The sequence below is a fragment of the Phlebotomus papatasi genome, chromosome 1 (genome assembly GCF_024763615.1).
Source record: "Phlebotomus papatasi isolate M1 chromosome 1, Ppap_2.1, whole genome shotgun sequence".
NCBI lineage: Eukaryota > Metazoa > Arthropoda > Insecta > Diptera > Psychodidae > Phlebotomus > Phlebotomus papatasi.
The window spans coordinates 69,965,398-69,993,036 of record NC_077222.1 but is presented as its reverse complement, the minus strand read 5'-3'; the positions used below and the strand labels follow the sequence as shown (position 1 = coordinate 69,993,036).

Here is a 27,639-nt window from a genome sequence, read left to right as displayed (position 1 = left end):
TAAAAAAAGTTGATATATTTTTACACCTAAAAAGTGATAAAATTATGAGGAAAAAAAGTTAATCGCACCCCCATTTTTTTCTCAGTGTAGCATCTCTTTAGTCTGGAAAGAACTAGCGTTGATAGTGTTCAGTGAATATGAGTTGTGCCAGTGAATGTAAGAATAATTCTCTATTCTGCGTGAAAAGCTCATATCTACACTGAGAAAAAAAAGAGGGTGCGATTAACATTTTTTCCTCATAACTTTAACACTTTTTAGGTGTAAAAATATATCAACATTTTTTAATGTTAATTTTACACCTTTTTAAGGATAAAATTAACATGAAAAAGTGTAACTTTAACCCCTAATACACCTAAAAAGGGTAATATTTACACCGATTTTGGATCAATAATGCAAGGCAAAATTAACATTTCCGGAATGTTATTTTAACTTTTTCGGATTTCTCTCAGTGTACAAGTCCACAATAAAAAAAGTACCTTATGAACTTTCTTTTTTTGGTATCCGTCCACTGTTGACTATCTATAAAAAGGCGTTCTTCCCGTTCTTCCCCAAAAAAGAAGAATTATTATCCTCTATTTTTTTGTAGATATAAAGGGAAAGGAACACCTATATTTCATAACGAGTTCTATTGCAAAAAGTATCGAGTGATTATAAGTCATTCAGTGTCGCAGATATGAGAATCTTCAGATTTTCGAGTCTTATATAAAAATGACCCAAACGAATTATAGGAGATTGAGCATCCCTTTAGATATGTAAAAAATAATAACTTGATTCCCAGGCGTACGAAGACGTAGTGCAGACGTACTTTTAAGGAGCCAAAAAAAATAGAGGGAGGGATTAGATACATTCTATATATGCTATCTCAATATAGTACGAGCAATAAAAGGAGAATTCGCAAATCCGGTTCAAGTTTCGCCACGAATGAGACTTATATCGGTGGATAGGCAACAACTTTTATTACGGGACTAAAGTTCTAAATCACGAGGAAAATTTCTAAAGTAATAAAAACAATTTTTGCAACAAGTGCAGATACAAAAGAAAGGCCCAGTTGCTGATCCAACCAACTATTGCAACTTGAGATGAGTCCGTAATTGAACAGAACATACTCCCACAAAATCTTCTAGTAAACGAATGAGTTTTCCGGAATAGGGGTAGTATGTATTACTTAACCCCGCTTACCGTACAAGAAAAACCACGGAAATATGAGTATTTGAAGTCAAAAATTTTAATCGTCATATCTTCGAGATTTATAAACCGCTTAATCAATCAATACTCAATTGAATAGTTTCGATGAACCTTTCAAAATAGCGGTAAAGAGAGGTAGGGCTGCATTGAACTGCGGCTAGATTGAAAACGCTATTTTTTAGCATATTTCTAATTAAAGCTTGTCCTAGCCATAAATTAATTTAGATCCACAATTGATTTGTCTATATAAATGACATTACGCTAAAATCCAACGCGCTTTAGAAATATGCGAAAAATAGTCTTTTCATGTAGCACCAACTCAATGCAGCCCCAAGTCCACATATAGAGAAGTTCAATATAGATCGCAAGGAGCGCTCAAGATGAAATGGAATTTTCAAACCATAAAGCGGTCTTTCAGACTAGAGGTTTAACACAGTTCCCGAAGTTTTTAAAATCCTATATAACAAGAAACTTTATAGGATTTTCAGATTCTAATATACAATTTCTCTTAATATCCAATCCTAAATAAAAATTTTACCAAGAACCTTGACTGATTAGATAGACTGTATTAGATAGGGTAGAGTTAGTCCTTTTAAAAACAAAGATAAAACTACTAATTTAAGACATTTAAGAATAATACGCATAATGTGTTCTATTCTAATATTCTAACGGGTTATTACGTCTCTCAATTAATTAAAATTCATTTTAAAACAAGTGGCCAAAAAATATAATTAGGGAAAATAGCAAAATGTATATTTTTCAATAAGATTCACCAAAATTCTCGAGAAGTATTTTGGATATACAGAGCGATATTGCTTCATTGTATCTCTATAGGGTAAAATGAGGTAATTAGGTACCATCATAGACCTAAAGTCATAGACTTTAAGTCTATGGGTACCATTTACAATTTGGGACATTTGAGATTTTCTCACTGTTTTAGATGAGCAAAGAGAAAACAAAGACCGCGAAATAGGAGAAAAAGGCGATTAAGAAGAAAAGGAACAGCTTTTCTTTCTTTCTTTTGGATCTCTAAAACAATAAGAAAATCTCAAATGTCCCAAATTGTAAATGGTTCCAAATTACCTAATTTTATCCTATACAAAAATTCTCTTTAATCCGATTTTAGTGATATTACAGAATGTTAAAAATGGAGATTGGCAATAAATTATTATTATTATTATTATTTTATTAGGAACATTTGTCAATCAAGGGCAAAGTTATGCATTTTTGAAAATTTCTATAACTCTTGTTTTAATAGAATATTGAATTATTGGCAGACAATATGAAGAAGTAATTATTGAAAATTTGAAGCATCAGTTTTTGTACTTGTTTTCTTATTAAACTTTTTACACGTCTAAACTCAATTTCTCTATTCAAAGTTTACAATTTTATATTAATTTTTTAAAGGCTTGATGAAATTGAACATGTCTTTTTTAATATTTGTTATTGTAACATATTACAATTTTCAAGATATATGTATTTTTTTGTGATTTTTACAACCCAAAACTTTTTATTCATATATCACTAAACTGCAACAACTAAATTGTTTCTTAGCAAATTCTGATCAATGTAGATTTCAGTGAAAGGCTTTCAATGGATGTTGGACTATCAAGTATCAAAATAAATAAATTTCGATAATCACCGACTGTAAGGAAATGATTAGGCCGACTTAAATTTAGGCTGAATCAAAAAAGCTTCTCATTTTGTATAGGGGCTACCAGAGAAAAAGTGCCTGAGTTAACTCATAAGCATGGTTGATTAAATTCTTCTCTAGGGCCTCAGTGGATCAGTGGATAGAGCAGTGGCTCTGTGACTGTGAGGTCGAGGGTTCGGGACTAGGCAGCTGCAGATTTTTCAGCTGCTGTAATAGTCTCGAATTCGTCCAGTGAATGAATGGAAAAGTAATGTCAATACATTGACAATGAACCGCCTAAAAAGAGAGGTTGGTATAGGAAATAAGTTTCGACATGCAGAGTTCAGTCGAATACAAATACTCATTCACTGCCCAGATCCACAAACCAAGGTTGGTTTACCGTGATATAAAGCGGTACTGTGTGTATCAGAACGCACACAGAGCACTGTGATATGGAGCAGGTTTACTCGCCTTGGGGGTTAAGATAGAACAGGAGAATGGGGAGTGCATAATGGGCCCAAATAAGTGGCCTGGGTGCAGCGGTTCCGCAAGGAATATAACCGACCCATAGACAAATCTTAATCTTTAATCTTAAAATTCTTCTCTAAGTATTGTTTGTAATTTCAGCTTTTTACTTTTCTCAAAAAGAAGATGCAATGAAAAAGTTCAACAATTAATAAGGAAAATAGTAAAAAAAATAATTTGTCTAAAGTTTGAGTAGTCCGAAGGTAGCGACCACTAAATTTAAGCAAAAACGTTATAGCCAGCTATTCCTGTGTCTGCGTAATACGGGCTTCAGACCTAAGGCTTAGCTATTTGGCTTAACGCCTGTAATTCCTTATCAGGCACAATTTTTAGGAAATTGTTGTTTAGAATTGTATATCAAGGGCAAATGATCCAATAGATTTTGAAAAATCAATAAAATTACTTGTTATTTAGATTTTTCAGACCTTCGGGAACTGGGCTAAACCTCCAGTCTGAAGCCGGCATAACTTCATGTCTCGTGGTTTTTCAGAGAAATAAAGGCTTTATGCAAAAACTTACTGCATTCATCCTAGGTTCTAGTAATTTTTTATTCTTATGTCAGTATCTACAAAATGTTCCTATATGCCTATTTCCTGTAAAAGATCGACCATTGCTCATAGAGTTTTGCCCATTTCCCTTGATTCTTTTTTGTTTTTCCAGAGATTATTCAATTTTCCTTTGAAATTTCCCTCCGATACATTATTGAAATCCAAGGATTATGGTAAATCAATACAGGGAAAGTCTTTCAGGCTTCGCACATACTCTGGCTTTAACCCTTTGAGGACGAGAAGGTCAAAAATTGGGGGTCAGAAAAAATAATTTTTTCTGACTTTTTGGAGCAAAGCATAACTTTAAATGGCCGTAGGAAGTTTCATTTTTGGGTCACCGGTGACCCAATCGTCCTTAAAGGGTTAAAGACTTCATATATTTCCTATAGTCTTCTAATGAATCTGATCTAATTTTTAGGAAATATATGGCTTAAGATTAGCTATTAAAATATATTGTTTGTAGGTCAGATTCATTAACGCAATATGGGAAAAATAAGAAGGGTTGAAAGCCAGAGTGTGTGCAAAGCCCGAAAGACTTCCCCTAGAAGAAAAATGTTGGTTCTAATTCATGTTTCTTTATAGCAAAATATATAACCTTCTGTTCTCTTTAAATTCGAGCAGTAACAAGTGTAAAATCGATAAGAACCGCCCTTCCCTTATCTGCTAATGTTTAACAAAGATCAATGTATATATAATATATGTCTAGAATTTATTTAGTTTCGTGTATTTTTTTACCTAATTGAATAAATGTTAACACGATAGTATACCACGATAAAGATCTTTTTGATAACCCGGGGCAATTTAAAAGAGGACTAGCTCAACTTGAATTATCACAGTTTTGCATGGAATATTTAACATATTTTATACGGTTACTCACCAATTGATTTGAGTAGAAACTGTCAATATCCTCGAGAGGGGTGGAGGCCAATTCCGGAGGGAAGCTACCCTGCATTCGAACAGGTATTGGAACACCCTGTTCGAGTGTGGGATCCGGTTGTGGACCCTCATCCTCATCCTCGTCATCATATCGAATCTGAAATGTTTGCATATGTGTGTGTTTGTGTTGAATTTTCCATTGGAAAATTTCGTTGTTGCCAAAAGGAAGGGCAGGCAGTAGCGCGTTGACACACGTGAAGAAAGAAATGAAGAAAGATAAGAGAAAAAGAAAAGTAAATTAGCACTTTTGTCAATTAAATTGATTAATTAAATGTTTGAAACAAGAGTTTCATTTTAATTGTGGACGCCAAATAATGTAATTTCCATTATAATCCCATTCTCATCCAAATGACACTCTAGGGAACGCACACCAGCCAGTGTGCGCATTGAGACCTCAATTTAATTCAATTAACTTTTAAATATTGTTGCTCAATTTTCGCATGAATTTTTCCTTTCTACCACAATTAAAATTTCACTCAATGATGCTTTTGAAAAACAAAACTCTCAAATTTACTGCCGTCTTCCTCACTTTTACAACAAAAAAATATATATAGAGATGATAAATGCTTCAACTGAAGATAAAAGTTTACTAATAGGCTAAAGAAGTGTCTTTAAAATTACTCTCAAAAAGTGAAAAGAAAGAAAAATTAGTTCCTTCAAGCTGTAAAATTAGAAATTTTCGCAGAAAATTTTTATTATTTCTCTCATTAATATTTTTAGTCATTCTTTAAAGCTTCAAATTCTCTAGCCAGCAATTGCTACAACATTCTTACCAATTTCTTTATTTATTAAATAACTTTTACATATAACCATATGTTTTTGATGCTTTGTCGCTTAAAGAAACATTTAAAACATTTATGTCCATAAAAACGACAAATACACCAGCAACATAGTGAATTAAAGAGAGGAATTTCCAATTTTCATAAGTGCACACTTCACATCAAATATACTTTGTGTGTTACTTTCAGTAAAAATTCACATGTGACTGTGTAATTTTTTTTTGTGCACGATTCTTGTCACAAGATTGGAGTGAGCATAAATAGCATAAAAAAGAGTGTCTAAATAGAATATTATTTTGCAGGTAAGAAAAAAAATTGAAAGTGAAAAGTGCCAAGCATTCTGTATACATTCTGCTACTGCGCCTCCACATGAAAAAAAAATCCTTTTATCATTCCCTATTTCATCCTTGTCTAAAATATGTCTTACATTTCGTGTAAAGAGAAGAGTCATTCACAGGGACAGCAACACTACATTATTATCTAAAATGTCATGTCAGCATTCATAAAGATTAACAGCTACAAATTGTCTAAATCCCCTATTTAACATAGGACAGCATTATAAGAACCTGAAGAAACATATTTTATTTAAGTGGCACTGACTTTTTGAGCAATAAAATAGCGATTTGATCAGCAAAAAAAAATTAAATTGACTCAAGAAAAGTCATAATTGTATATTTTTGTATTTTTAAGATTACTGTCTTTTTTTAATTTCTACTTTCTCAAAATAGATAATTTGTAAAACAAAAAAGGTTTGAACAAGTACACAACATCGTCAAAATAACATTCCGGAAATGTTAATTTTACCCTGCAGTATTGATCCGAAATCGGTGTAAATATTACCCTTTTTAGGTGTATTATGGGTTAAAGTTACTCTTTTTCATGTTGATTTTACCCTCAAAAGGTGTAAAATTAACATTAAAAAATGTTAATATACTTTTACACCCGAAAAGTGTTAAAGTTATGACGAAAAAAAGTTAATCGTAACCTCTTTTTTTCACAGTGATCAAACAGTGTGATACAGCTTTATCAGATAAAGCATCATGTTCATAAGTTCCAACATCCTGCATGAGGACTCATCCTTGCAATCCATATGCTTTCCACCCTGAAATCGATTATCACCGATTCATAAATCCTCAAATTTTAAACTTAAAACAGCAATAAACTCACATTGTCCAGGGTTTCAGCAAGTTTTGAAACTTTCGTTTAACTCAAACCAAATCATTCCTAATAACGGTTTATCAAGGTCAAAGTTTAAAAGACTTTACAGGGCGCATTTCTCAACCGGAAACATAAATGTATAAATAAACATAAATGTATTGTACTACTAACGATAACTTTCGATATTTTATTTCTGCACAATTGACATCCGATTTAAATTGCTGCCGAAAAAGGATTTTTAATTATTTTAATTCTTCCGTAACACGAGAAAAATTGCCCGGAAAACCAAGAAGCCATGCAAAGTTTGTGTACGAATTTATGCACGGAAAGTTTGACATCGCATCGATTTTGATAATATTTTCCTTCGTTATCTTTTCTAATTTGATCTCTGAGTAACAAGTTCGTTTCTTAGATAGTTTTACTATAAAAATTAATGGAAATTTTAACAAATTGATATATAAAAAATTTTAATTCAGTGACTGCTAAGACGTGTGTTTGATAGCGTCTCCCCATATTTTTATAGATTTTTTTTTCTTTTAACAATAATCATGTATTAATCTGTAACAATTTTATTCTAAAATATAAACATTTAATTTCCAATATTTCTAGTATGTGTTTCAGATAAAAACACTCAAACATAGAATTTTAGTATTTCTTATAATAAATAATAAATAAATTAATATTTTAAGTTATACTTTTGACTTGGATCAATCTTGAAATACTGGAATTACCGCATTGCTATTTATTGTATTTATTAATTAGCAATTTATATTACTAATTGTTATAAAAAAAATCTGTTTTGTTTTAATTCAAATTGGGATCCTGTCAAGAGGTGACTTATATGGAGAAAGCCTTATCAATTGCCTGAGAAGTCCTTGCGAAACCCAAGCCCCCATAAATTGCTTTGCGAAAACCGAGAAATCAGAAACCAGTCAGTAAAAAAATGAGGGAATTACCTCTTGGATTCAGTCGTTCTACCATATTTCTGTGATTCTTTTAGATGCGTTTCCGTTTTTATAAAAACGTTTCCGTGCTTCTTGAAATGTTTCAAAGTTTCCACAGAAACTTCTTAGACAAATGGGTTTTGCTTCTAAAATTAATTACAATTTATTTTGAACAGATACATTTAAAATTTTCATTTTAGTATCTGTCGCTATCAATCTTTTGCTGATCAATTGCATAAATTATTACCCAAATATTAAACTGGATGAAAAAATATTAAAAAACAAAATACTTGCTATATTGGGGACTTGTCGTCAAAAACAACTATAATTTTTTTTTTCTTAACTGTCGTAATTCGTCATAGGTTACAATGGGGCAATTTTGAATAAAATTTTATTTTTAATTTTGAGATTTCTTCATTGTTTCAAATGGGTAAAAGAAAAAAAGCTCTTCTTTCTCTCTTTAGTGTTCCTTTTCTTCATTTTCGTTGTTAGCCTTTTATCTTTGCCCATTTGGAACAGTGAAAAAAAATTTAATAATTCAAAATTGCCCTAGTGTACCCTTTTTAGTTCGGATACACAACTTCAACTTGTAAAAGCATCATAAAATCTTGCTGAAACTTTACAGCTTTTAATGGTTTGCACCTTCAAGGGTTAATGTCTCTATGGAATTTCACACGATATTTTTAATGAAGTCATTCAGTGGAGGATTTTCTTGCAAGGATTCAAAAAACAAATGCAAAAGAATTATTCTACTGCAGAACAATTAAGACAGTAAGACCCTGAAATGTCACAACAATAAAGCAAAGCTTATCTTGCAAAATTTATTATTTTTAAATTAAATTGATATATTTATTATTTTTTTAAATAATAGGGATATAGACCAATTAGCATCTCGAATTGTAATTTACCTATTTCACTATTCTTCACTGTTTTTTTTGCGTTATTTATTAACTAAGCACAATAATAATTCAAGTAAAATAAGTTCGTTGATTCTTTAAACTTTGTAAACATTAAAATTCATGTAACTGAAATAATATCAACCACTGAATTACTGGTATACTATTGTTGTATACAATCCTTAATTACTAATTCATCACTTAATCAATCAAAAAGGATATATGCGGGCAAGCAATCATGATGATTCTAAGAAAATTTCATTGACTAAACGCGAAATTATTCATATCGTCAAATTTTGCTCTCCTTTCCCATCAAATTAAAACTGTTTTGATAAATTAAATTGTGTACACAATTTTTCAATTTGCACAATTTTCCCCTATATTAAAATGTCAATGTCCTCAAATAAATTAAAATCCAATTTGTATTATATAAATTTTTGCTGTGCCTAATACTCAATTGCATGTCATAAATTGCATTTCAAATTAATTTTAGATAATTAATAAAAAAATTAAAATATTGTACTTCAAAAATTTGCATTATGTACAATATAGCTTTAATTTTAGTGAAAAGACAGCATTAATTGATTAAAAAAAGCAACTATTTTAAACTATAAAATAAAAAAATAAATTGAAGTAATATCTAGAAAAAAGTGTCTGGGTTTTTCTCCAGTACAAAATAGAATTTTCATCTTTTTTTTAATGTGTATTATATAGAAATCTTTTTTTTATTACAATGTACAATTGAAAATGAAAATTTTATTTGAAAAACGTGTGTGGCAAAATGCGGAAGCATATCTCAATAGACTGAATAGCTCTTAATCAAAAATTTCTTTCAGTATTATAAATATAATATTCGAATGCCGCTGCTTCGACTATCATATTTCAAGATTTTAATATGAAATTTGAGAGCCAACAACGTCGTCTCAAAGTAATATCGAGCAATTCAACCTACGCGTTTTTTTTCATTTCTTATCAAAAAACGTGTAGTTTTTATGATATTAAAAAAATTATTCTGCTTGATGAATTTTCTTTAGATATTAATTTAATAATTTGCAGTAAAAAAAAAAACAATAGTAAAAATGTTATGTTTAGTAAAAAAAAAATTAACTAAATGGATTAAAATAATAGAGAATAAGAAAAAACTTGGTATAAAAGGACATCATCTTACTTCCTTCTGTTTTTTCTTGCGACCATAAACAGGCTGAAATATTCAAATACAACTCTTGTTAGGTTACATATTTCAACCGCGACTTTTATCAATCATGTAAGAATGTATCTTTGAGGATCATCCATTTGCATCTAATGCAATTCCTTCTTTCTCTATCCCGATGGTTGTCTATTTTTTTACATGTTCTGGCGAATTTATGACTGATGATTGGTATGATAGTTTCGATTTTTTATTTTTGCCTAACACCTCCTGATTATTTTTTGATTCTTTATGCAAATGTCTATGCCCAATTCATTTTTTTTTAAATTAATTTGCAAGGAGATTTTTCTTTGAAAATTGGTCTTCTCTGGTGGTATAAAAGAATAATTTAACATTTAAAACAAACAGAAAGGTATTTTAAAACAAAATACACATCCAATTGGTACAAATTTACACACATAGTATATATATGTATATATATGAAATAATTGCATAATTTTGATACATCTTTTAAGATGCATCAAAAAAAGAAGAATATTGACAATCATCAAAATAAAAAGACACCAATGTTACTGATGTAAAGATGCAAAAGAGATATTTGTTAAAAGAAAAAGAAAAAACATTAAAAATCAATTTAAATATAAATTTTTCACCCTCTCACAAATGCAATAGAAAAAAATAAATAAATGAGAAATTTAGTGATAGACAGAGAACATTTATAACAATTTTTTATTGTCCGTTTATAATTTATAGAACATGTCTTATGAAAGAGAAAAGATAGTGAATTGTTTATTGCGGAGGTATAAAGGAGATAGATGGATAATTTTTGTTTTTACCAAAGAACGGATGGTAGAATTTAAAAGAAAAAAAAATAAAACATATTATTTAATCACTCACCTCGCCCTCAGCTCTCTTCTTTTCCAACTCCTTTAATTTTGCAGTTTCTTCTGCAATTCGTGCTTCGATTGCAGCCAATGATTCACGGGTGAAAGGACGGAACAAGCTGCGTTCTTCCTCAGAAGATGAGTTGGAATCTTCAGTCATTGTCTATGCAACCAATTGGTGATAGCCTCAGAAGCCAAGGCCTGCAAAGAATCCATTTAGAGGATCAATAGGATAGCAAATTTTATGACTGTATACTCCTCAACAAACTTTATCACAGAAAAATACTCACATTGGTTTTCTATGTCTGTCACATCCGAGACTAGTTTCTTTTCGCAATACTGCTGGTTAAAGGAGAATTGATTCTGTAGAGAGAATGGAGAACAAAAAAAAAAAGAATTCCCATGAACAACACTATTTTAGATAAATGATGACAATTTCTGCAGTCACTAAATGACCCTTTTATTCTTTTTTCTCTCTTGAGCTTTTCCTTTTGGGGCATTTCTTTTCTTCTTCAAGACCAAATATATTATGGAGACAAGGAGAGACAATGAAAATTCATTGCTATATACTTATATTCAGACATACAATTTTGGAGTAAATAGATTATAGTATCCTTTTATTTTTTAAATAAATTCTGATTCAATACTTGAAATTTTTGTAAATCTCTTTAAAGTGATTTAATAAATTAAGGGGGGTTCCTAAATTAGGTGACCAAAGACTAGCTCTTTTTCGCGATTTTCTTACTGCAGGAACTCAAAAAGAGAGCAGTTACATAATCCACTTTTTACAACTTGGAACAACGGTTAGAGGCCAAACGGAAAGTGATATCGACTTTCGGTTATCGACGACCCCCCATAAGTCAACATTATCTAAGACAGTCTTTTTTTCATACCGTTCGCTCCTACCCCTTCAAAACCATGATTTTTGGTTAAAACGTCTCTTTCGAATGTTTTAGAGGTAGTCAAGGTGAATATTTCGTGCTTAGACATTTACAGTGGCGACAAGATAAATAGCACACCTTCAGCGATTTTCCTATTTTGATGTTTTATGATACAATATCAATCTTTATTCCTCATCATGATTTATTATTTAGAAAATATAATGCTCATTATAAATAAGAATGATAATTAATTAATATTTGTATGTGTTTTTGTCATTGTATGAGTTTAGGTATAATTCGTGTGGACAATTTAAATAGCACACCTTCATTTTTCTCTGAAAATATTACCCGAAATTTACTTGTATTTAAAAATTTATAATATTCCTGTATTTTTAATCATTTGTAGGCATTAATGCCACAAATTTTCGTAAAATAAAGTTATGAGAACTAAAAAAATCATGTAAATAAAGCCTTTCGTGCAGATGTACAGGCTTTACGTAAAAAAGTTTAGGATAACTAAGATTTTTTTATAAATTGTGTTGTTCAAGGAAGAGAACGATTAATTCAATAATTTTTTATGATCAAACTCAAAAATCACGCGAAAAACTCGAAAATTTTGAGAAGAATGGAAATTTCTAGGAAAGACTCTGCCACTGGTCGTATAATAAAATTGAATTCTTTTCCAGCAGTACCGAAAACAAAGGAACAAATTGAACGAAATTTGAAGAAGTAACTCAAGTGAGCATTACTAAAAATCAATTATGTAAAAATACCCGGTTTTGAAGCATTGCCAGACGTACAGAGTTAGTATTCAAACGAAACCGTACCTGTTGTTTGATTTTTGTTAAAGAGCATATGCAAAAGGACCTGTAATTCTGGAATAATATTTTTTGAACCTATGTATTCCTGTTTAATCTCATTGGATGTAACATAATAAAATATTATATGTCTCAAAAGTGAAGAATCTTGTCCTTGATACATAAATAAGAACGCAAAACTTAGCGGTGGTAATTTTATAGTATGGAGTTACTTTTTGCGTAGTGGCTTATGGCCTGTTGTATATGGAATATCAGGCAATATAAACGAATTTGTTTACAAGGATATCTTTGGACAAGGCATGAACTTCAAGATCAAAAAGAATTAGCTTTTTGTTTTTAAGTTTTAACCAAGCTAATAATCTAAAACACACTGCCAAGAGTTTTAAAAAGTGGTTCAATCAGAACAAAATTGAGTTTTTGGAATAATTAGGACAATCTAAGCACCTCCATCCTGTCGAATTTAATGGAAAATATTGACCAGAAGATAAATCTCTCGAATGTGACTAATTTGGAATAGTTTTAAGCAGATATCCACACTACATGAAATACAATCACATTAGAATAGTGCCAAATCCTGATTTCCTTAATGCTTCTTCATCGTTGTCAAGCGCTTATTTTTTCCAGACTTACTTAGCTAAATACTAATTAATCCAAATTTTATTTTCAAATAGAATTTATAAGTTGTTAATTGCAGTAGAAGCCGAAAACTATGTCTTCTTATAGGGTGTGCTGTGTTATTCATATTGCCTTCTTAATATATGCCATTTCAAGAATTTTTTTACCGTTCTAAATTTCTTGATAGAACTTTCAGGTTTTCTCTTCATACTCAAAATGTATTTATATACAAGTTCATTTATTATTATTTGTTTCATCATTTAAAAGCATAATTTTTCGAAAAATAAAGCATACAGTACAGTGCTCGTAACTGTGCTATTTATCTTGTCGCCACTGTATGTTCGAAAAACATTTCGACATTGATTTTTCGAAGGTCAAAGTTAATTTACTTTGAAGGGCCTATTTTTCAATCGATTTGCTTAAATTTGTTTTGGAAAATCTAGAAATCTCCAATAGGGCTGCACAGGACTTAATCGATAATTAATCGTTAAAGTACCCGCAAATGATATGCCTTTATAGGATTCACTTTTTTATATGTCCATTATACTTATTACTTATTCTAAAGTATTCTAAAATGTGTTTTCCTTAAGCATTTTTTTTATTTCAGAATAGTTTTTAAGATTTATGAACCAATTTAATCGTTGTTAATTTAATTAAAACCATGTGACAAAAACAATACACGGACAGCTCTTTCTCGTGAGATCGAAAGCTCGAACTCCAACTCACGAGCTCCCAAGCGGAGATGCTTTGCCATCTCTTTTTGAGGAGCAAGAAACAACAAAACTTCTTGAAATTCTTGATATATATTTTTTTTTAATATTTAAAGTTTCTTAAATAATTCTTTTTTTAAATCAAAAAATGGGAATACTAAAGAGTTAGGACATCTCTAATTTGCGGGAAATAGGGGAAAGTGGGGCACCTTTGAAATTGGAATTTTTCTCCTATGTTTAAATGGAACTGAGCCGTATCACAATGCAATTTAGCTTCTCATTCTGTTTGTGCACCTAAGTTATATCACGATCAGGTACGACTTTACTTAGAATTAGGTGAAAAATCCCAATTTCAACGGTGCCCCACTTTCAAAGGTGCTCCACTTCCCCCTATATATCAAGTAATTCTTGTCTGAGACAAACAAAAAAACAAAAATACTTTCAATAATTAGATAGTTCATAATTAAACTAAAATAAACCCGAATGAAATCGGGAAATCAAAACTTTTTCCCAGAATTGAAAGAAAAACAAGTGCATTTTTGTAGCAAAATTGGTAACTTTCAGTAACCGTTTTAGTTTAACTAGAAGAGAATTTAATTCTAAAGAAAACAAGTCTTTGTTCGTTTCATTCGGTCCATCATTTTTACTGCTTAAACTCAAAGAGAGCAATTATATAATCGTCTTTTTTTCAACTTGTCACCGTCCTGGAGCTTAAACGGTAAGAGATATCAACTTCCGGTCTTCTATGACCCCCAATTTTTATATCTTTCCTACCAATTCGACAATATTGTAAATAAGAAAAGTTACGAAAGCGCACTTTAAAGCTTTCGATATTCGCCTAAGGGCTCTCAAACCTGCTCAGCTCTCTTCTACTTTCGTTTCTATATCTTCTAAAATACTTCCAATTGCCTTCTGATTTTTTTGTGATATATTTTCTTAGATAGTTTATCTGTCAATTTTAAGCAATAAAAAATAGATTTTATTTGACATTCTAAATCAGGCTACCTCTTTGAATAATTTCGAACAAAAAGCAATGTTCGAGATGCATGATCAAATAAAAATTCTTTTCTTAAAAAATATATACCTGTAAGTGTGCCAAATTTCGGCATAGGTGCATGCAAACGCCAAGGTCTCAAGTTTTAAATGCAATATTATTAATACAAATTGAATATTTTTATTACTTTTTCTTAAGGAGTGTTGCTTGGAAGCCTGTATACAGTTTATTGCCTTTATTTACATTAAAATCATCCTTAATACATTTTAAAATAAATAAAAATGTTGACATAGCTTTGGTGCCCTATTTCGGCCACCGTCATTCTCATATTTTTTTGCCCTTCGGGAATTCTTCAAATGTCTTTTTCACGTCATCTCGTTTATGGAAACTGCATTTTTTGTTATTCTTTTGAACTGTATAATCTTTAGAGTATGTTAAAACCAAAAGTTCATGAAAATTCAAGGAACACAAAATGTGGCCGGAATTGCAAGCTGGCCGGAATTTGGCACACTTACCCTATTCAAAAATTTCCCTCGTGTATTTAACTTATAATTAAGTCATATTTAACATATTTATATTAAAAATATTTCTTCTTCACTTCGACGTTATATTTTAGAAACATTGCATATATTTTGAATTTGAATATTTCTCAGCATTTCCATTTTATTGAATTTAAATGAACAAAAACTAGGTTAATTCGAAAAAATTGATCGAATTTGTTTAAAATATTTTAAAAAATGTTTTATGGAAGAATAAATATTTGAATATCTGCATTTTAATACAAAATATATTTTTAATACATACAATTTCATTTCCATGAAAAGTTTACACTTTAATAAATTCTCCTATTCATTATACAAATAATTTCTCTCCAAATAATTATCATCAATTCATTAAACTCAATGTTGCCACAATTATCGTGAAACTCCATACAAAATAGTTATCTAAATATTTTAGTTCTATGTCAATGGAAAGAGTAAATAGTTTTTGGCAATGTGCAAAGTAAAACTTTAAGTACTCGTATTCGTTATGATAATGAGGTTACTATAACTATTATAAATTAACAAATCGAATATTAATCGCGATATAACGAGTACTTGTTAGATAAAGAGTACATTAATATCAGAAAACAGATTATATTATATTGACAGCATTGACAGCATGGAAAGCCAATCATGTATATTTTGTTGGAACATATTTTTTCACTCATAAATCAATAGAATTATGTGTGCTAAAAATAATTAGGCTTTTGACGCAAGTTTATTTTAGATGGCTACAATTTTATTTTTTGCTTTAATTTTTCAGTTGTTTTAGTTATTTTATTATTCATTTACTAAAATTTTGTCTCTGTGATTATAGTGCGGCTTTATATAATGAAATATAATGAAAAATTAATTAAAAACATCACGTCACAAATTTAAAACTAATATTTTTTAAAATGCTTTTTTTAGTAATTTAAATTAATTTTAACTTTTTATTATGATATAATTATTCGTAATTTATTTGGATAAGTATTAGAAAACAGGTAAAAAACTTAGTTCAAAAACTGATTCATTACCCAAATACCCCAAATACTCTTAAAAAAGCAATGTAATTAAAAAAGCATTGTAAGAGATTCTTTTGACTAAGAAAACACTTATGAAAGGAAAAGATAGCATCCTAGCTTCCAAAAATCTTTCAGAAAATCCCAAAATTAGCCAAATAGTTTAACCCTTTAAGGACGAGAGGTTTAAAAATTAAGGATCAAAAAAATACTTTTTCCGACTTTTTACAAAGGAAACAAAACTTTATATGGTTGTAGAAAAAATGGGTGATCGGTTTAAAAATCGTCCTTAAACGGTTAGGAAATACGCTCTCAACAACATTCTGAGTATTTGACATTAAAATGTAAAAGATCGCAGTTAAAACTCATTATTATAATCATTATAATCCTATAGGAAAAATAAAGACATATCTTCGTATAACCGAAAAGTCCATTTACACAATTTCAAAGACTTATTCACAAATGAAATACAAATCGCACAACAAGAACACAAGTTTTCGAGACAATGGAAGATAATTTGTGCTTAGTGGAGCTGTGATTATTTTACTATGAATTTAATTTAAAATTATATTTAAAGATAATTAAAAAAAAAAACAATATCTCAAAAACGAGTCGATAGAATTTTAAATGTAGGCATATTTTAGAGTAAGGCCTACAATATACTAATAACTAAACAAAACCGATCTAATCATGACAAAAATAATTTAAGAGTTAACAAACATGTTTAAAACTAAATATTAAATATGAAATATTTCAAAAAATGTTGAAGATTCTTTTTAAAAATTATTATTTTAAAAATGACTGGTGGATTCTTAAGTAAACCTGTCTTTCGAACGATTTCAAGTATAACATCAACAAAATTCCATTAAAAAATGTACGAAAACTATTTAGTATTTTGTATAGTCAAGTGACTAAAATCGTATTGTAAGAATTAAAATCGATACTTAAAAATATTTTCAAATTATAATATAATCAAGTAATGGTGTGTAAAAAGTCAGTATATAATAATTAAAAATCAAGAGATTAAGTAATAGCCTTCCCATAGAGATTAACCTTTAATAAACTACTTAATATCATTTACTATGACGAAGAAAAATTTGCAGATTATATAGGGTGAAGGAGACACCTTTAAAAGTTATTTCAGATTTTTTAAAAGTGAACTGAATCTTACTATGATTTAATTTGACTTCATAAGCCACTAATAAAGCTAAATTACATTATCATAAAGCACAATTCTATTTAAAAATAAGAGAAAAATCCCTGTTCTAAGGGTGTTCCAATTAAAAGTGCCCTACTTCCCCCTACTCAATCTTTTATACTGTTCATACTCTCTGTGAATTTTCTTATCCTATTGGGTATAGTACTGAAATCCACTTTTGTACATTGCTTTAAATACAATCTTGGGCCTTAATAGGGATAATTCTTTCGAGTAGAAAGTTTTGAGGTTATGTATTAACATAACCTAGAAAAATAGCATTTTCTCATGCCTTGAAATTCTCAAATTCGGTTTGTGCAATTTTCAAAAATTAAAAAAAAAGTTTCTATTTTGATTTTCAATATAATGAAACTTTCCAAAACATTTTAAACGCTAGGAATAATGTTATGGTTTTGAGATTAGAATTTTATACAATTATAATTTTTTGTCGTGTTTATTGATTAAAAAATTACTCTACGTGACCGATTAAGACGTTCTGCTACGTAAAACCAGAGGCATGACATTTCCTATGTTTCCCTTATGTTTCTAGCGAGCCGAAAAATCTTTTGAGTTTATTAGCTGTTTTCTGTCATTGTAGAATGAATTAGCAAAAAATACTTATACAAAATAAATGCCAGTTTAAAAACGAAGAGCCAACCGAAAACCCTAAATTGGCAACTTACGTAGTTTTGGAGATATCTCGTGAAATGTGTACGAAAACAGGGAAAAAATTACACTAAAACCGGTCGCATTTTTCAGAGCTAATGTCACCCCCTTGCGTAAAACAATAACTTCATTGTTTGAATTTAGACTTCAACTAGCTTAAAATCTTTCATTGCACTTGCACTGACCAAATAATAAAACGGAATCTAATTAATGTATGAGCTACATTAACCCATTCGCATCTATCGCATACAACATTAATCACAAATTCGACACTTTTGAATAATTTATTTTTGCGCAATATCCAAATGTAATTAATAACTATTAATGGAATTAACCCACAATTAATATCGGGAATGAATTTTTAGTTACTTTACTTTAATCCTTCAATTACTTGGAAAAAATATTCCGACAGAAATGTAAATTTATTTTGTTATTCTCTTCTCGCTTCGTGCGACGTCATGCAAGATTTTTATTAAAAAAATACGGATGGAAAACTTAACATCTCCTGGAATTTGTTAAAATTGTTATTCATTCCGCTTTTCCTATTTGAATTTTGGTTGTCATTTTTTTGTGATAACTGTACATAGAAAAAAATTTTTCGTAAAATTGTTCGTAAATGTTTGTGAATTTCTTCAGGGAACTTATGAAATGCTTATAAATCGTAAAACCCTCTAAAAAGCTCTTAAAAATTTGTACTTTTTCAAAAACTGTGTTCGTAACATCATCACTTATTTTTTGTTCTTTTGAAAACATTTATTTGTAAATTATTTTGTCTGGAAAAAATACTAATAAATAACAATAATTGTACAAATATTTTTTGTGTTTGCGAAAATTTGTGAGGAAACATTTAAAAACGGAATAAAAATGATCGTCAAGTGATTATGTCACGCACAATGTTTGTGAAAAAGTACAAACTTTTACGAATTTGTTTGTGGGTTATACGATTTACGAGTAATTCATAAGTTCCCAATAGGAATTCACACACATTTACGAACAATTTTACGATTTTTTTCAGTGTATCCAAATCAATAGAATTTGTAATGAATTAATGTAAGGAATTTAAATTCAATTACCGTTAACCCTTTAAGGATGATTGGAACACCGGTGTCCCATAAAGAAAATTATTTTTCCTGACTACCTAAAGTTATTTTTTTCTTATGTGTGTACATAATTGTAAAGTAGAAGGTTCAAGAAATCTAGAATATTTGTTGCAAGTCTCTAGCAATTTGCTATGTAGTAAATATTTAAGTTCAAAAATGGCGAATTTTTAAATTATCAAATTCATAATTGATTTTATTTATTTTTTATACTTCCAATTTTTTTTTAGCAAAACCCTTTTGGCAATAAAAACTACAATACTTATGCCCAGCGCACAATAACTTTTGTTTTGTAAACATGTTATTGACATTTTAATGAGAGTGAGTGAGATCTAAATCTAGTCATCTCACTCACTCTAACATAAAATTTTGAAAACATATTTACAAACAAAAGTTATTGTGCGCTGGACATTATACGTAATATTTTTCATTAAAGCGAAAAATATTATTCATTGGTATTGTCAGAAAAATAACTTAAATTTTTAGGCTATTTTTGTCCCTATTGTTCATAGAAGCACAAAATACGCCGAATCAGACTCTGTTTGACTTTCCAAGTTTAGATGTAAAACTTATCATTGATTATGTTTCCCAGTTTAATTTTTATTGTTGATTTTCAATCCGTAAAAAGTGCCTCGTCGTTAAATGGTTAAGTAAGACGCGTGTTTGATAAAGGCTCCCCGAGCCGAGCCTCCATAATATAAATAAAAAACAATTTCTTACCAATAACAATATTATGGACAATACAATACTTTACAATACCAAAATATGGACATTCTATCTCAAACGTCTGAAGTACTTTTAGTATATTGACTGAATGGGTTAACAGAAATAATTTTAAAATGAATTAATTTATCATTTGTTTTATACCATTATCAACCCTCTATCATGTGCCCTCTATGATCTCAAGACGATTATCACAAAAATCACATTTATTGCAATTACAAAGCTTTTATTTATTTAAAATTTCTTTAGTGCCCTCAATCATAGTGTTCCTACCATATCTTCTGAAGGTTTAAACTTATTTTGACTCCCAAAAATTATTAACGCAAAAAAATTATTTCCAGTTTTAATAAAAACACCTATTTAAAGTACAGTAGAGTCTCGCTATAGGCCATCGCTCTATAGTCCACAATTTATCGACCGTTGATTTCAAAACACTGATTTTAAGTTAGGTTATGTTTTTTAGTAAACGACATGCATAATTATTTTAATATTTTTGGCAAACTTTATTAAGTAGTTGTGATAATTGTGATCCACAATGAAGAGAGCAAGGACAAGTACCACAATCGCAAAGATAGTGGAAGCCGTCGAGCAATTTCAATACTAAAAATCGTTGATAATTTTAAAAAATTACATGGACTATAGTGCGACCCAAGTGTCAAATTTGAAACCAAATATGGACTATAGCGAGACTCTACTGTAATCTGACTGAACTAAATTTCATTTTTACTGAAAGGTACGTCATTTTACTTTGTACATTTTGTTTAAAAAAAAATTGAAAAAAACTGTAAATTTAAGAAGCAAAAAGAGTTTCAAAAATTTTTATATTTCCTCAATAAGTAAGCACTATGCCTCCGACATAGGTTATAGATCGGTAAATTTTCAAGAAATCATAATTCGCGTCCCTTTCTTTCTCAAAAGATCTGAATAAATCTATCTCATTCTTTCGGACTTAACATTGGACTGAATTAAATTTAATTTGGAGTGATGTTCAAACGAAGAAGAAGAGTGCGTAAGAGTAGGACAGACCAAGAAAGTGAATTTTGACATTACGAAATTTTCCTGATCTGAAAGGTGTGTCGCAGCCATAAAGAATTAAATTTGGTCAACAAAAAATCGAATTTGAGCACAGTACTCAATCTATAACATTAAAAGCAGTAAAATATTTGCATTTAGTTTTAGGTGCCATCATCTTAGAAATTAATTTTATAAATTGGACATTTTTTTGTATAGATTTTGGTTATTTTGCTGATCAAATTTTAATATTTCACTAATAATATTTTTTTACTACTCATTTGCCTATGACATTAAATTAGAGAAAATTCTCTTGTGAAAGCAGTTTAATTGAAAAATTATCATGAAAGAATTTCAATTAAAATTCCACATTCAAAGATCCCACATTGAAATATTCCACCCCATTAGATAATTTTGCATTAAAATGTGATATCCTCGGAGTTATTTAAATATTGAACTTGCTAGAACATTGCACATCAATCATAGTATAGAATGGCTATGGAAAAGGAATGATTTTTAATTCAAAAACACCAATTTTCCTTTTTTTTCGTCCATTGCTTCTTCCTCCGTATCATACACTAAATATCCTGTTGTGATTGACTGAGGTCGCGTGTTCTAACTCAAGGTCAATTTCGAGACACTGAGACCCAGAGAAATCCCCCTAAGGATTCTTCACTAATCATTAAATACAAGAAGATACAGAGTTCACTTAATCAGAGATTTTTTAAATTAGTATTACTTTCTTTGAACTTCGACTATAAACAGTCCTTTTTTTGTTATACAAGTTACTGCCATCACAAAGAATCGAGATGGTAGAATAAAAGTTCTTTCACTTTTTTTATCCGTCTCTTAAGCACTCCTTTTCTTTAGCATTTGCACTTTCCTTTGCGTCACGTACTTTTGTCCACTGTTCACGTAATAATTTTTCTCAGAAACATGGTAATTTATTATTGAGGAGATCACTAAGAAGTCAATATTGAATAGCACGACTGAGGGGCATTTGGCCGCACAAGAATAATGCACAAAAAATTCATTTTCATTAACCTTTAGTGGTAGAAATGAATGATATATAACACACTCTTGAATGAATTTCTAGAAGAGTCCAAGCACTTTTATTTTCCCTAATCCTAGCCCAAAAACATCCTATGACTGTTTTTTTTTTAATAATTTTTTTCGCGAATCATCGACGTTACAACATTGTCTTTTTGCACATATTACTTTTTTCTTTGCTTATAAAGTCTTGTCCTGTTTTTTTTTTCTTCTTATACATTGATTTTCCGCAGCACCGTCACAGTGTCGTGGCAAATTTTTCGCCAGGATTTTCCCATTATAGTGCAATTGGTCATGGAGACGTTACCCTAAGAATTGAAAGACAAGCTCAAGACTTTCTTTCCTCTCTCCTCTCTTTTATTTCTTCTTTTTTTTCTGCCATAAAAATGGATAAAAATTCAATGTGGAAATTGTAAAAGCTCCCAAGAACATAAAGCATTCTGCCAAAGAAAAATCAATACAAGACCATGTTCTGTTCCACTTTTAGTTCTAGTTATGTATATGTAATGTGTATATGTACTTTAGAGGAGTACCTAGAATTCTCTCGTGCCGAAAGCTCTCTTTGCACTCTCAAAATTTTTGTATATTCTCCTAAAATCTCTCTCCAACATTATGGAATATCTATCAAAAGAGAGCTTTTTATCCAAAAAGGATAATTTTCTATCAACTTTCTTTTACAATTTCTCCCTCTCTTTTGCTCTCTGTTTCTCTCTGGTCTCTTTTCTCTTGGCTCTATGCATGTTTTCTATTGCTACCGCACTTCTTTTTTTGTGGGAAGGGCAAGCAAAAAGAAAATCACTGCATTTTTTTTCTTTCTCAGCAAAAAGCACCACTATCTCATTGACATTGAACAAAGGTCTTTAGCGGTGTGAAATAAAAATTGATAAAAATATGAAAAATATTTATTATTTTGACGCGAAAAGTCACAAATGACGAGAGAATTGTGCCAGAGAAAGGCGAGAAAATGAGGAAAAAAAAGCTAACGAGAGAGCGCAAAAGTTGAGTTCAATAGATAAGGGTGGGTCACACACCAAAGTGACGACGGAAAAAATGTTGTAGGCAATAATATCGGAGTCATGAAGAAAAAAAGAACTACGCCCAAAGCACAAAACTGTACCATTAAATAAGAGTATTTAAACAGGGAATACTATATTCACCTCCTTTTATTTCTGTATACTTATCCCAGAAAAACCTATAATCCACATAATCGAACAAATCGATCCACATAGCTCGTGTATTATTAAAGAGCTTTTTGTGCACTTTCTTTTCTATTATTTTTTTTTAATCTATCTAGCTATTTATATCCTCTCCTATATTTCTTTCTCTTCACTTTAATCCTAATTCTTCCTCAATATTTTGCACACACCATCAACACACCAGGAAGAGAACTTTTCCTTTCAACTTTTTTGCACCATCAAAAAAAGCTCTCCCTTTCCCCGTAATTACTAAAGCTTTCTTTCCTTTTTGCCTCGTTTTTTTTTATTCTCAAAGCAACACACATACACTCACACTTCACAGGATATTTCGTAAATGAAATATCACTGAAAAGTTCACAACCACATCATTTTCTTTTCACAGTAGTCCATGAGAAAAATTTTCTAACTTTTCTTCTTGTGACGAATAGAATGAGAAAATTTTCCGTCAGGACACACACACACATACACAGTTGAACGACACTTTTTTCCAATCCTTTTTTCGAATTTGCCCTGAGTCGAAAAGCTCTCTACTATGCTTTTCTCCCCTTTTGCACCATATCATATCACCAAGAAGGGGATACACATAATCTAACACACACTTTGAAAAAGATTAATTTGACGAAGAGACAGGGTACAATTTGCAAAAAGGAACTTGATAATCCATTGGAGAATTATGTAATTTAGAGAGGAGACGAAAAAAAAAACAGGAGGTTTAATGGAAAAGCTCAAAAGTTCGAAAATGGGCCGTTCTGTGTCGCACACACGTACCAATTGAACTGCAGTCCGCAGCGAGGAGACACCGATTGTCGCCCGACACCGACCACGAATCCTTTTGATTTCACGATTATATATATTCCTCGGGCTCTTTTTTAGCTGTGTTGCTCCTGGTAGAAACCTTCAATATATGCCTTTTTCAGCTCAACTCACTCTCTTTCACTCTCTCTCACTCTCTTTCTCTCTTTCCTTCTCACTCTCTTTCGGTGCTTTCCACTTCACAATGCACCCATTTTTTCGAACAAAACTTTTCTTCAGGCTCTTTCTTAGACGCACTTTCGAAATTACAATTTCCTCACCGATCCCTTTTCTATTCTCCTTCCACCAAAATCACTTTTTTCCTCACAAATTTTTATCTAAAATGGATTTTGTTTTGAAAACGAAATAAAATTGCACTGGAGCTTCTCGCGTTGCTATTAATATATGTGTGTATAATGATGAAGAGCTTTTCCAAGGAAGAGTATTAATATTATATATTAAATATGAGAGAATGTGTCCACAAAAAAATTTTTTCTATCCTCGTTTTTTTCCACACAAAATTCATCCACTATCAAGAACCAAAACACATAAAAACACTAGTACACTGAGACATTATAGTGATAATTAGGTTTTTGCACTAATTCTTCAACATTTTGCTTATGAAAATCACAATTTAAAAATTATCCTTTTTCTCTTTTGAACTCTCTCTCTCTTCACCACCAAATGAATGAATTGCTTTTGTAGGAGATACACGACGTACTGGATCTGGCGAGAGCTTTTTCTTGTCGTTAACTGGAAATTTCCTTCAGGGCTTTTTTCGTTACAAATACCCTGCAAATATGGCGACTAACGAAATCTACAGATGAAATCTACAGCTGGAAATGCCAAACATTTCCCCTCTTGGAAGTACAAAGCTGTGAGAGTTCATTTGACAAGTTCGCATTGTTTTTCATCGCAAATTTCTCAATTTATTCTCTTAAAAACTACTCAAAATCACCATAAACATGTCGGAGAAGAAGAAATACAAGAGAAGTGTAAGAAAATTAATTGTTTACTTTTGTTTTGAGAGACGCCTTGAAGCATTCACGATAACTCATTTCATTTTCTTGTAGAAGGAGGAAATTGCTAAAGAATTCGACTTGCCGGAGAGAAAAAGCAAAATTGCCACAATAATGAAGCAGGATGGGCAAGCATACTGCATCTGCAGGTCTTCCGACTGTTCCCGATTTATGATGTAAGGATATTTCTATTAAAAATGACAAATTTGTACTAACAGTCAATGCAATCGATAATAAGTCTAGAACAACTTAAGGTAGGCAAGATTCTTAATGAGGGCTCATTAAAAAGGCACCAATTGGTACTGGGACTAGAATTTGAAAACGCAAGAGACCTCAATGAGAATTCTTCTAATTTTCACTAAAACTGAAAAGCCTGGTAGCTGAGATTCTTTGCAGACGAACTCGAAATGCGTGTAAGGGCCTGGACAGACCTGAGGATTAGCCGAGAGGCGGCTTAGCGTAATTATATTAGAAATAATGGTTAAGCTACATTTCTATAATTTTCCACTAAGTCGTCTCTCGGCTTAAGTCGTAAGTGTGTCTAGGGCCGGTGGCAGCCAAAATCCCGAATGTTCAAAATCCTGAATGGGATGAAATTATATGGAGGAAAATGTTTAGAATAATTTTCCAAGACACAAAAGACTTCCCTTTACCTCCAGCAAGCGCGGGTGCAATCGTGGGAGTAGCTATGACACTTTTAAGAATTCGGGATTTTGGCTTTCTGGATTTTAGCGTTTGGGATTTTGGCTTTCGGAATTTTGACCGGGGCCCGTCTAGAGCATAACTCGAGGTGCTTGCAACTCGGAATGCATGAAAATTCGATTTTAAGTTGAACTTTAGGTGTGTAAAGAATCGCGTCAAGCCTCTTTTATCCGTTTGTGCCCCCGAAAACAGTTTGCTCGGGGAACTCTACCCCCAAAATTTTACTCACAATCGAATTTTCACGCATTTCAAGTTGCAAGCACTCCGAGTTGCACGGATTTCGAAATCGCCTGAAAGAATCGCAGCTACCTTAAGCTTATCTGTAGAGGAATTCTGTAATTTTCGTGGCATTGTCACGCGTGAGTTCGAAAAATGACAATATCAATCGAGCTTTTTTTGTCATATCATATGAGTTCGAAAATGCAATTCATAGATTATTTAGCGAAATTCCATTACTTGATGATTTTATGAAAATACAGTACGTCTTGGTTGATTTGATTAAGAAAATTCATTGTCATTTGAATTGCCAGAAATCTCAAATATGTGACTTCTGACAATGCCAGGTGAGCTGAAATGGCAATGTCACGGCTACTGAATCGCATTTTCGAAAAAGCTCTCCTAATATTCGAGCCCAATTTGTCATATGGCATTGCCAGAGCGTTACAGAATTCCCCTCCTGGGCTTTTAACTGGTCATTTTCTATTTTAAATAGTTAGTTAGAGTGAACGGCCAAAAAAGAAAAAAAGTTCGTTCAATTTCGGTATAGTATGGGTCGGGGTACGGTACAGTAGGGTCAGATTATTTTTATTTAGGGAAAAGTGCGTCCCACCGTTGGAAAGCTCTTGGCTTCGATTTTTCAAATTTTCATTAATAGAACCTAAATATCTTGACAGAACATTGCAAAATCGGTGAACCTGTAGGGCTTCAATATTTTTATAATGTTACCAAGAAACTTATCCAATTTGATGTTATTAAGAATTTACAGTGTATATAACCCATTGGAGAAACAGTTAAGGGAAAAATTAGATTTAAATGGGGTTCAGACTAAAGGTTTAGCCCAGTTCCCGAAGGTCCCAAAATCCTAAATAGCGAGCAATTATATTGCTTTTTGAGAACCTACTAGGTCATTAATCTTTAATAATCCAATTCTTAGTATAATTTTTCCAAAAAATTGTAATTGATAATAAATTAGAGCAATTAAGCCATATAGCTATGCCTTAGGTCTGAAGCCGGCCTTATTGTGCTGATTCTCGCGAATATTTAGTTTGTAAAATGTAAATTCTTAAACAATGTTCTAATGGTTTTATTCCGAACATTGAAAAAAGTTGCCTTTATAATGTCTTTGAATGTGGCAAAAGAATTCATTTTAATTCATTAAGCTTGTCGCGTGTGCTTAATTTGTATGATCGATGATCGTCTTCGTTTTTTAACAAGAAGCGTTGGTTTCACAATGCCTTGAATTCGTAGGTTTAATCCTTTAAGGACGATTGGGTCACCAGTGACCCAAAAATGATTTTTTTCCTACGACTTTCTAATGCTATGTCTTGGTCTAAAAAGTCAGAAAAAGTTATTTTTTCAGACCCCTTCATCCTTAAAGGGTTAATCCTTGCTCTCACATTTCATAAAACGAACAACAACAAAAATCATTTTTAAATTTAAATAAATAAAAATAAATTTTCAAAGTTTTGAACCCTGCTTAAAGCTTAGATCAGATATGTCAAATGGGCTTATGTTTTCTTTAATTCGTTCAAACAACGTACCGTACACAGTGTACAAATACTGAAGATAGAATGTCCATAATTTGAAATTTGCTTCTTATGGCTTCTACACGCTAGAAATATTTATGTTCACATTGAAGAAAATTGTCTGCGCTTGTGTAGGGAAAACTAAAACATGGAAATAAGCCATTTATTTCTTCAGTGTGTAGACCATTAGAGATTCATATATGATTACTTAAAAAATATATTAAGAAGGCGCAGAAAGCATCTTAAC

At 31.0% G+C, this 27,639-nt stretch overlaps 2 protein-coding genes across 51 annotated transcripts in view; one reads left to right on the top strand and one right to left on the bottom strand.

The window, feature by feature from the left end:
• Nucleotides 1–24,643, bottom strand: part of LOC129799430 (sodium channel protein para) — an 81,839-nt gene extending 57,196 nt beyond the window's left edge. For 35 of the 50 annotated variants that reach the window (XM_055843304.1, XM_055843374.1, XM_055843514.1 and 32 more), the window contains exons 1-5: nt 23,903–24,643; nt 10,926–10,998; nt 10,649–10,836; nt 9,773–9,805; nt 4,769–4,924 (exon numbers count right to left, since the gene is read on the bottom strand). In XM_055843304.1, the coding sequence (XP_055699279.1) occupies nt 4,769–4,924; nt 9,773–9,805; nt 10,649–10,795 (336 nt within the window). In that variant the 5' untranslated portion in view covers nt 10,796–10,836; nt 10,926–10,998; nt 23,903–24,643. Of the gene's footprint in view, nt 1–4,768; nt 4,925–9,772; nt 9,806–10,648; nt 10,837–10,925; nt 10,999–23,095; nt 23,550–23,902 lie in introns of those variants that run through there. The other 15 variants (XM_055843392.1, XM_055843524.1, XM_055843457.1 and 12 more) reach the window with 3 other exon arrangements.
• Nucleotides 24,644–24,758: 115 nt separating this feature from the next.
• Nucleotides 24,759–27,639, top strand: part of LOC129799423 (CXXC-type zinc finger protein 1-like) — a 10,077-nt gene continuing 7,196 nt past the window's right edge. Inside the window, exons 1-2 of the mRNA XM_055843273.1 lie at nt 24,759–24,921; nt 25,000–25,121. Of these exons, the coding sequence (XP_055699248.1) occupies nt 24,892–24,921; nt 25,000–25,121 (152 nt within the window). The 5' untranslated portion in view covers nt 24,759–24,891. The remainder of the gene's footprint in view (nt 24,922–24,999; nt 25,122–27,639) is intronic.